An 11,621-nucleotide genomic window follows, 5' to 3' on the forward strand; every position below is an offset into this window, starting at 1 on the left:
AGTTCTGCAGGTGCAAGATTCCTTCATGCAATTTGGGTGCTTCCTCACTTAGGGATAGAAAAATCTGTCCATGTCAGTTTTCTAAGTTTCTCATTTTTTCAAATCTTATATTCATTTCCATACATTTCCACATCTGTTGGTGACTTTTATTTTTAAAAACTCTCATGAAGATTCATCGGCAGTTTAGTGCAAATTTCTCCTTATATAGACATGTTTGTAGGCAATTTTGCCTACAATTTCCAAGCAATTTTCAAATTGCATGTTCTTTTCACTAATATAAATGCACACATGCATTTTTGGCTGGAGAACTGCATCACAAAATTCAGAGAAGAGCAATTTGCATAAGACTGCTGCATTTCAGTTTGCCTCTTCATTCTGGAAGGTATGAATTAAGTTTGTCTTTAAATGCACACTCAGTCCATTTCTTCCTCCATCCATCTAGTCTTGTGGACAAAAACATTTGCCTTTGGGGAAATGGCTATAACCCATTCTAAACCCAAGAGATAACTCGAATTAAATCAATTGTTTTGTTGATTAATTAAAGGCTACCCAATCGGCTTCATTGCTGAAGAGGCTTTGAGCCTAGACTTTTGCTCCTCTCATCTCTGACATATGGACCAATTTCAGGTAGAATATTGTCCAAAGTTTTACATCTGATTTGCAGCCTTCTCTGAAGGGAACTCAGTTGGTGCAAGGAAGATGCTAATAGTTTTGGATCATCTTGAAAATCTTTGTGCTTCTGTGAAAAATGACAGAACCCAATCCAAGTGACCAGCTAATGTCTTGCTCAGCACTTCCTAACAATGCTATAATTGCAACCTCTCAGCCAGAGTTTCATATTCATCCCACCAGCAGAAGAGGAAGCAGCGGGGGGAGGCAAAAGGACACCCCTGGAATTGTCTCTGAATACATTGACAACTTGCACACACACACAAGAATTCCATTCCATTTCCTCCAAACCATTTGCAAAAAGAAAGACTCTGCAGTGAGGCAGAAACCCATTTGCAGCCATCTGCATAATGTTTGCAGCTTTTGTCTAGCTCAACGGCTCATCTTTGGGAAAATGGTTATTGAAGATTGTAATTTTCATAAACGTTTGGAAATTGATACAAAGGAAACTGGCCATAAAAACTTTGTGAGTGGGGTGGGAGGGGGATGTCTCTAAGTCGTTGGCTGCTAAATGGCACAGAAGAACATAAGATGCCATGCTGAGCAGTCTGCAGCTGGCAGAGGGTAGTCTTCTTCTACCTGCACAAATCTAATGTGAGGATTCAGGCTCAGATCTTGGACTTGGGCACAGCCCAGGATGTAACCGCTGGGCCTTCCCATCACACACAAGGCAGAGTAATATAGGAAGCTGCCCTAAGAATGGAAGACTGGCCTACTGAATCAAGCCAGTAGCCCGATTAACCCAGCATCCTGTTCTCACAGGAACTAAGCAGTTGCCAATTGGAAACCCACAAGTAGCACTTGAGTACAACAGCACTCTGGCCACCTGCAGTTTCCAGCAACTGAATCTGGCCCATCTAGTGTAGCAGTGTCTGGCAGCTTTCCAGGATTTAGGACAGGGGTCTTGCCCTGCCCTACCCTGAGATGCTGGAAATTGCACTTGGGGCCTTCTGCATGCAAAGCATGTGTTCTGACACTGAACTCCGACGCTTCGTCAAACCATTGTAAAAAACCAAATATGGCTTCTGGTTTGTTTGTATTTTATTTAAAAAAGGGGTTGCTACTATCCAGGGTGCTGAAATGTCCTCAGCAAAGGCATTATATTCCTGGCACTAAAATATAGCATGCAAAAACAAAACAAAAAAAATCAGCCTTTCCACATTCTTCCCAAGCCAAGGCTGCCAACTGACCCACCCTGCTGTTGCGCCTTAAATGACAGCTTGATGCAGATAAATGAGTAGGAGTAAGTGTTTGTAGCGCAATTATGGCCACAATCCTTAAGCAAAGAAGCACATTCGGTTTCTGGGAAAGCGACAGGCATTGGGGCCAATTTAAACATTTCAGGCATGGGTTTCTCTCAGATCTACCTCAACATGCTGCAGATTAAAACTGGGACTTCTGCATGCAAAGCAGGTGTTTGTTCACTGATCTATGGATGCTCCTGAAGAACATAGGAAACTGCCATAGCAACTCAGGCCATTGGTCCATCAAGCTTAATATTGTCTACTTAACTAGCAGCAAGCTCTCAGCCCTGCCTGGAGATGCTGGGGACTGAACCCTGGGCTTTCTGTGCACAAAAGCAGATGCTCTGCGATTGATCTACAACCCTTCCATAGGGAAAGCTGGTGTCTCTCTGATCATGGGCTGACAGCCTGCAGTCAAGATAACCAAGTGGTGTGGAAGGAGGTGGGGTAGAGTAACTAAGCCACTGGTTACTAGGGATGGAGGGGGAAGAGACTTGATAAAAGTCCATATTTGGGACAGGACCTCTACACCCACCGGGGCAGTGAGATATGTCTCACCACTCGCCAACACTTTCTCACTTTGAGCCCCTAGGCTGGCCACTTAATTTCAGCCAGGGTAAGAACCTTGGAGAAGAAATAGATCACTTGTATCCTCCCATGGCAGCCTGCTGCATTTCCATGCTGGGCACTGACAGAGAGAAATGAGGAGGGAGGGTTTTCCTGCCGACCTGCAAAGTTGGCCCGCACTGGTGGTGAGATCTGGCCCAACCCTGCTTTGCATTAGCTCAACACCATCTAGAGCACAGCACCCTCCCCTTTCAAGGGGGCAGGGAGGCTGGAGTAAACTCTTTTGAAATTATTTAAATAAATAAAGAAGGAAGGAAGGAAAGTAAAATAGACATGGTGCCTGTTTCAGACCCCTTGCTTTGCAACTGCACTGCATCTTTAAAAGAAGTGACACTGCAAGAAATGTAAAATAGAACAGCAAGAATGATGAAGCTGTGGAGCAGCTTCCCTGGGGAAGTGGAGAAAGCCCCATTCCTTGATATTTTTAACACTTAGATCCCAAAGAGGAGAAAATGTACTAGCTACAAACAAGCCAGAATTGGCAGGAAATCAATTGGCCCCACTTGCCGGGTCCTTCTCATCACAACTTTCTTAAAAACACAACCCAGAAAGTACCCAAGTGTTGCTCAGCTTCCTAAACCTGAAATGAATTTCTTGTCCAAAAAAAAACAACCCCAACCCCTTGATACTGTATATATTCATTTATTTTCCAGTTAAACATCAGCCTTGGCTCCTGTCAAGTTGCGTAAGGGAGAGCAAAGATGCAAAAGATGAAAGTGTCTTGCCATCAGCAACAGAAGCAGAGTTCCCTAATGCAGGGAAAGGCAGGAGAATCTGCTCTGTTTCAGCTAGACTGGCAAAGAAAAAGTGATTTATATGCGTTGTATATGCAATATAACATTGTGCCACCAGAGGGTGATATGGAGTCCCGTTTTTCTCTACCTGTTTTGTCTGTTTAAATTTACAACACTTTAAACAGAAACGCTACTTTGATGTGTCTAGATCCAGCCTAGAATTGCTAGATCCACCAGCCAGAGCTGGATGCAATGCAAAAGACATACACTTAGAATTCATGGGCCTCCAAAGATCTATCCTCTCTTGCCATGCATGAATTAGGCTCATATCAGAGATTACAGAAATGACACACTACTCATGCTTTTGCCAAGCTTATACTGAACTCCACCCCTAGCTGAATGTGAAGCTGATGCGCTCATGTCCTCTTTTGGTGGTTTCCCATTGGGGCATCTGATCTGCCACTTTGAGAACAGGCTGTTGGACTCGATGGGCCATTGGCAATGGGGGCTGTCCAAGGAGTAAGTCTTTTGAAGCGGAAGAGCCTGGCAAAGCCATGTCATTTAATCCAGAAAGACCTAGTAAAGGAGGTGGACACTCCTAGTCTGGGTTGTCCTCTGAGCTTAGCGCAGTGGGTGTTCCAACAGGACATACATCCCTTTTTGTGGAACAGGAGAAACTTGGCTACAATTTAAGCCTTGTTATTTTATTTCATAAAACTTATACATGACTTGATTTTGTGTGTGTGTGTGTGTGTGTGTGTGTGTGTGAGAGAGAGAGAGAGAGAGAGAGAGAGAGAGAGAGAGAGAGAGAGAGAGACTACCTCAAAGCAGTTTACAAAAAGAACCAAACAATAAAATTGTTAAAAACAACTGTTTAAAATATTCAGAAATAATTAACATCAACAATAACCTAAAAACTGGAATAAAACACATGACATGTCTGGATAGGCTGACTTTAAAAAATGATTTTTAGCAGGTGCCAAAAATAATACAAGGGACGCGGGTGGCACTGTGGGTTAAATCACAGAGCCTAGGACTTGCCGATCAGAAGGTTGGCAGTTCAAATCCCCACGATGGGGTGAGCTCCCGTTGCTCGGTCCCTGCTCCTGCCAACTCCCTGCTCCAGCAGGAAGGTAAACGGCGTTTCCGTGCGCTGCTCTGGTTCTCCAGAAGCGGCTTAGTCATGCTGGCCACATGACCCGGAAGCTGTACGCCGGCTCCCTCCGCCAATAAAGCGAGATGAGCGCCACAACCCCAGAGTCGGTCACGACTGGACCTAATGGTCAGGGGTCCCTTTACCTTTACCTTTAAAAATAATACAGTGAAGGAACTTGCCTGATGCCAATAGGCAGAGTGTTGCAAAGTGTGAGTTCTTACTAGTATTATATGGCACCTATAGCAGTGCGGGTGGCGCTGTGGGTAAAAGCCTCAGCGCCTAGGGCTTGCCGATCGAAAGGTCGGCAGTTCGAATCCCCGCGTCGGGGTGCGTTCCCGCTGCTCGGTCCCAGCGCCTGCCAACCTAGCAGTTCGAAAGCACCCCCGGGTGCAAGTAGATAAATAGGGACCGCTTACCAGCGGGAAGGTAAATGGCGTTCCGTGTGCTGCACTGGCTCGCCAGATGCAGCTTTGTCACGCTGGCCACGTGACCCGGAAGTGTCTCTGGACAGCGCTGGCCCCCGGCCTCTTAAGTGAGATGGGCGCACAACCCCAGAGTCTGTCAAGACTGGCCTGTACGGGCAGGGGTACCTTTACCTTTACCTTTATAGCAGTGCCAGTTCTGCAGATCAAAGGGATCAAGTGATTAAGAACCTGCCAAGCAAATTACCCAAATATTTGGCTGGACCCAGCTCTGCCACTATTGCAGCAGCCATGAATGGGTGGCTCTCTAGTAGAAATCCACAAGAATCCTGTTCTCCCCTCTCAGGTTGCACTCCTGTGAATTCAGTATATTACTGAGGTCAGGAGGCCTGAAATCATCTCCCACATCCCGATCCAATCTCCCCCACCCTGAGTTCATGTTCCATGGGTATGGAAAGACTGGAAGAGTTGTGGCAGTGGCTGGTGCACCCTGGGACTGATGGGGTGGAAAGCCAATAGGGGATGGAGCCATAGCCAGTGATAGGCAAAGCAACAGCCAATCAATGAGCGAAGTGCACCAATGTGCACTGGTGGCTGGTGCACATTGGGACTGGTGGGGCGCGAGGTAAGGAGGCTAACAGTAGGTGGCACAAGAGTCAATGAAAGAAAAACCCAGCTCACTCTAGCTTTGTCCCCAATCCTTCTCCTCCCCTGTTGAGTTCTACAAGGGCAAAACTGAAACTAAGGAGGAGGAGGAGGAAGCTGACAGCCAAGGCCACCCCATGGACTGATTGGAAGAATTCAGGCAAGTGTAGCTTATCTGAGGGCAGACCAGGATTGGTGGAGCAGAATCCACAGAAGAGTTGCATGGAAGGAGAACAGAATTCATGCTATGGCTCTGTTATGCCCCATGGGCATTGCTCCTCATGCGCCCTTTTTCAAGTACAGACAATGGGAGGTTTTGCACTCTGGTTAGCAAAGTCATAACAACCTGGGGTGCTCCTTTGCTTCTACCCCCCAAGAAGAGCTGCTGCTGCAGAATCCACAAACAAGCAAACATTTGTAAAAAGAACAGTTATAAAATGTGGAATTTCTTTTACAACAGCCCAATAAAGGCTTTTTTAAAAAAAATGTACTTCTTTAATCATTACGGACTATTAGGAAATCTTTCTACAGTGCACCCATTGATTTCCTGGACTTCTAATGCTATTAGGTTTGTTCAAAAGATTCTCCTTTTTAAAAAGAGAGAGAGAGAGCAAAGCCATTGAACTGATGCTCATTCAAACTTTCTCAGGGGACATGGCATATTCCCCCTTCCTGCTGCCTGACAAACAAATACAGAGAGAAATCACAGTCACCTGAATTTTCTGGACATCGAGGACTAGGAATTTTCTGGACATCTACGTGGGACTACCTTTGAAGGTGACCTGGAAACTACAACTAATCCAGAATGCGGCAGCTAGACTGGTGACTGGCCGCCGAGACCATATAACACCGGTCTTGAAAGACCTACATTGGCTCCCAGTACGCTTCCGAGCACAATTCAAAGTGTTGGTGCTGACCTTTAAACCCCTAAACGGCCTCAGTCCAGTATATCTGAAGGAGCGTCTCCTCCCCCATCGTTCTGCCCGGACACTGAGGTCCAGCTCCAAGGGCCTTCTGGTGGTTCCCTCATTGCGAGAGGCCAAGTTACAGGGAACCAGGCAGAGGGCCTTCTCGGTAGTGGCGCCCGCCCTGTGGAACGCCCTCCCATCAGATGTCAAAGCGATAAACATCTACCTGACATTCAGAAGACATCTGAAGGCAGCCCTGTTCAGGGAAGTTTTTAATATGTGACATTTTAGTGTATCTATCATCTTTGTTGGAAGCCGCCCAGAGTGGCTGGGGAAACACAGCCAGATGGGCGGGGTACAAATAATAAATTATTATTATTATTATTATTATTATTATTATTATTACTACTACTACTAGATTCAGGGGCAGTGACTGAATCTGAATTTGGATGAGATGGAAGGATGGCCACAACTCAGTGGGGCAGCATGTGATTTGCATGCAGAAGGCCCCATGTTTACTTCCCAACATCTCCATGTATGGCTGGGAAAGACTCCTGGTCTAAAACCCTGGAGAGAAACTGCCAGTCAGTGTAGACTATACTGAGCTAGATGGATCATTGCTCCGATGTAGTGTAAGGCAACTTCCTGTGGTTCTGCCTTCGGTAAAAAGCAGCAAGAGTGCCAACAGCCTGCATCACTGGGAATCTGCCAGCGCCCCAGCAGTGTGGCTAAATGACAAGAACCCCCTGGAGCTGCTCCTTCTCTGGACCATCTCTCACTCTGGCAGCCCAGACAGCGGTAAGGAGGGCAAGCAAGCAGATGGTAGCAAATGAGAAGAAAGAGGAGTAGCTGGCAAGAATGCTGGCGAAAATGTAGACACACTGTGTCCAGGGATGGTGCCTTGCCCAAATGCCCTCCAAAACCTGGAACTGGCATTGCAAGGATTAGGTAATGAGAGACAGATTTGTGCCATTGTCTGTCTGTATCTCCAAACATTCCTTGTTGACTGCCTCACCCCCATTATTACTCTCCATTATCCATTATTATTCTCCTTCATTGGAGGTTTCTAAGCAGAGGTTGAATGGCCTTCCAGCTCTACGATTCTAAGTTCACACCACAGACACTCAGATATCCTCAAACCTGATGGCTTCCAGATGTTTTGGGGTACAGCATCCTAGACCAGGAGCCTGATGGGAGTTATAGTCCAAAACACCTGGAGGAATGGAGGTCTGGGAAGGCTGCTTTTAACAATACAGGCGTTTCCCCCACTTACATGGGTTCGAGCCAAGCGTGCTGCAGGGAAATAATTAAATAAATCTACTTAAACTGCAAAAAGGGTACAAAAGGGGCAAAAGCGGCCCAAAAAAGAGTGGGGGGAAACTGCAAAAATGGAGCAAAAAGAACAGGAAAATGGCTAGCAATCCCCAGCACTTTGGGGTATCTGTCTATCTCTGAATCATAGCCAGGCACTTCGGTGTACCGGTCTACCCTGCTTGTTATTGTTCCCACATTGTACTCCAGGGATGAGGAAGACTGAGAGCTACCATTGCCACCATTCGTGCCAATCTAGTAAGTGCTACTGGTTTTTTCGAGGGTTTTTCAAGGGTTTCCAGAGGTTTAGAAGTTTAGATTATGTTCCCCAGGAACGTAACCCCCACATAAGTAGGGAGGCTCTTACGCACACAGAGAGGGGTTCTTGGTGGCTTCCTCTCCCCAACTCTTAATAACAAATGTACCTTCCCACAGTAGTCCAAGACTAAGCACCCTTTAGAAGTTTGAGCTTTAGTCAGGAAATGAGGGGATCATTTAATTTAATTATTCTTCTAATTGTTGCTCTGCCTCAAGCCTTTGGGAATATTAGATAGATAATGTTCCAGTTGCAAGACTGAGAATAGATTTCTTCTTGTGAAGCATTGTGGGAGATTGACTGGAATTCCCTTACTATTTAAGCGCAACTTCACTTCAAAACCTCTCTTTTTAAGCAATAAAAAATGAACAAAGAGGGAAACTCACCTGTCCATTTGTGGAACACTATCGTTTATACATCTCCACATCAGATCACAAGGACCCAGCAACCTGCCAGATGATGTTGGATTCCAGCTCCCATCAACCGCAGCCAGCATGGCCAATGTCAAGGGATGTTGGGAGCTGTAGTCCAACAACATCTGGAGAAACAGCAGTCCGATAGCCCTGGTCTATAAGGAGGATCTGGAATGCTGCTATAACCTAAAAGCTGGGAGCTTAGACAACGGATCAGAAAGGTGCCAATTCGAATTTCACCTATGCCAGAGAGTCAGTCAACTGCCTTGGGCAAGCCAAGTCCCTCAGTCTCACCTCTTCCCTCCCCACCTGCAATATGGAGCCGATATTAACAGATCTGCACTTTATGAAAAACACCAAATACATGTTGTTGCTTTGATGGGAACCGATGCTACTTCAATAACATAAAAGCCCTGCTGGATCAGACCAAAGGCCCATCTGTAGTCCACCATTCTGTTCTTACAGTGACCAACCAGATGCTCAGGTGAGAAGCACTCTCTCCCCACCTGTCATTCCCAGAAACTGATATGCAGAGGCATGCTACCTCCAGCAGCAGAGACAGAACACAGCCATCATGCCCAGTAGCATTCTTCCACTCACCAGCAACTAATATTCAGAAGTACACTGGCTCCAACAATGGAGGTAGAACATTTAGCCATTCTGGCTAGATTCTGGCTCCTCCATGAATTTGCCTAACCCACTTTTAAAGGCATCCAAGTCAGTGGTCATCATAACCTCTTCTGGGAGGAAATTCCCAAGTTTAACTATGTACTTTCCTTTGCTCTGCCCTGAACCTTCCCCATAGGACAGATTTAAAGATGCCTTGCCTATCTGCTCAACTTTGATATAAACGTATCTTAGAAAACCACCACAATTCCCTGGTACCTCCTCCTTAAACAGAAGCATGACCCTGTCAAAAGTTACCCCTGAAGTGACAGCTCAGGAAAATGGAAGAGTGTGGAAAAAACATGCAGTTTACAGACCGGAGCAAGAAATATTCTTTAGCCATTGCCTCAGATCTGTTCAATGTTTTGCCTGGTTTAGTAACTTCCCAATCCCACTCAATTACACCTTCATTTAAGAGGTTCAGTCAACTTGACTTTCATTCTCCAGCAGCTACTAACAAGATCTGTTCAATTACAGTTTGACAGCGCAGCATCCAACACAGAGAGAGTTCTCCCATGAATTTGAACAGTACACAAACACCAAATGCAAGGCAGCAGAGAGGGATAAGAAGAGAAATGTCATGCCTGCTCCTTGCTGTTGTACACCAACGATGATGTGTTAAATACTAATTGTGTGCTGTCAGGCAGGCAAAAAACAGCTGCATTCAGAGAAATAATCCTGCCAGCGGGATGAATCAAGCAAAAAAACACTCTCTGCCTTTCAAATTAGCAAGGTCTGTAAATCCTTCCAAAAGCATGTATCAGTCATTGATTTCTTATCTGGCAAGGAAGCAGATCTCAATTCAAGAAAGGCACCCAGGATTGGGAGCGGGTGGGCAGGAGAGAGATTGGAAAGATAAACCATGCTTTTCAAAACAAGACACCACCACAAACTTCCCATCCTGCCAATGAGCTCACTTAGGAAACTCTGCTTTCCCCATTTGGGGGAATAGCTGAGCTAAGACCTACACAGGTGCAGAAAGTAACAGGCAGGAGCAAGCATCTCACCTGTCTGTGCTTCAAAGAAATTGTCAAGTGCTACCCATCTGTTTTCATTTTCTTTATTTAACAAAACAAAACAGGCTTTTGAGCTACATTCCCAGCACCTGCCATCAAGCACAGACGCTGAACACATACCAACACAGTTTATGCTGAGAAACTCAGATGATGGTGAGACTTAAAAACAAATAAATAGAAAGACTGATTCTCCTACCTAATGTGATTTTTCTTTTGGAAAAGTCACAACCCAACTGAACATTCCCCCGTCCCTTAAAAACATGCCCCACTACCCACCAAACTCTTCTGCCAGATTCGAGGTGCTCTGACTGCTATTTCCAAGTCTAGGAAGAAGCGAAGGGCCTAGACTGATGGACCATTACGGCAGCCCCCAGCCCACTCAGGACTTTCCTCCCTTGTCCCACCAAGAGTGGAAGGAAGCAGACTGGGAAACTCATCTCTCAGAAGCGAGTGCCTCTCGCAAAACACTCACCAGGAGGTCAGTGTCACACCTTGCAAACTCATGGAGTGAAAAGGGCAAGGAAACAGCAATGGTTCAACAGATACATTTGGCTGTTCTTGACGTGGCGGGATGGCGCCATTAGTGCAAAACCTGATCAACTTCACAAAGGCAAGTCATCTGTGTGTCCCCCAAAAGTCATCTTTTAAGCCTCACCCCCAAACACACACCACCAGTTCAGATGTCTTTACTCACAGTTTGGCCTTCTCCCTCTGTCTGGGTCCCAGACTCTTCTCTGCCCAAGGAAGCCATTCCATTCCTTGCCTCCTCCTCCTCCTCTTCTTCTCCACCTTCTCTTCCTTTCATTCCAATGCTTCCTCCATCGTTCCCCAGCTTCAATCTCTTCCCCTCGGGTTGTGGATCCTCCACTTCCTCTCGCCTCATCTTGCCATCTCTGACTCTCTGTTTCACTGCCTCATCCAAGCTGCTAGCAGGACTGGACATTTTAGAAAAAGAACAAGGAAGGTTGTGCACTTTACTATATTTTTTTCAGTATTATTTTGGCCTAGCGAAGCTGCCTCTTTGGGGGAAGATTTGGGGCTTCTGAGAGCTGCCAGCCTTGCTCTCTCCGATATGCACAGGCTTCTTTTAAAAATTTAGCTGGTGTTTCAGTGCCTTTGCAAAGCTTGTCACTTCCATTTCTTTAGCTCCCTCTGCTGCTGGCTAGAGTGATTCCTTCGGCAGCGGTGTCTGCACAAGGCAGGGCACAAACTTTAATCTCTCTCTCCCAAACACACATGCAATAACCTTTCAGATATTGATCATTTCCCCCAACAATGATTACTTTGACTAAATCCTCAGTTTCAGTGTTTATACATTTCTGGTTCTATCAAAATAGGGTTCTGTTTGTTTTTATAATAAAAAAAAAATCCTTATCAAATCGGGCAGTTTAGATCCCATTAAAGGTAAAGGGACCCCTGAGCATTAGGTCCAGTCATGGCCGACTCTGGGGTTGCAGTGCTCATCTCACTTTATTGGCCGAGGGAGCCGGCGTA

General features: G+C 45.9%; 1 protein-coding gene across 11 annotated transcripts in view; it reads right to left on the bottom strand.

The window, feature by feature from the left end:
• The window catches only part of RBFOX1 (RNA binding fox-1 homolog 1), a 1,459,388-nt gene extending 1,448,168 nt beyond the window's left edge, over positions 1 to 11,220 (bottom strand). For all 11 annotated transcript variants that reach the window (XM_077918365.1, XM_077918364.1, XM_077918368.1 and 8 more), the window contains exon 1: positions 10,822 to 11,220. In XM_077918365.1, the coding sequence (XP_077774491.1) occupies positions 10,822 to 11,070 (249 nt within the window). In that variant the 5' untranslated portion in view covers positions 11,071 to 11,220. The remainder of the gene's footprint in view (positions 1 to 10,821) is intronic.
• Positions 11,221 to 11,621: the final 401 nt, after the last annotated feature.

Source organism: Podarcis muralis, chromosome 14, assembly GCF_964188315.1.
Source record: "Podarcis muralis chromosome 14, rPodMur119.hap1.1, whole genome shotgun sequence".
Taxonomy (NCBI): Eukaryota; Metazoa; Chordata; class Lepidosauria; order Squamata; family Lacertidae; genus Podarcis; species Podarcis muralis.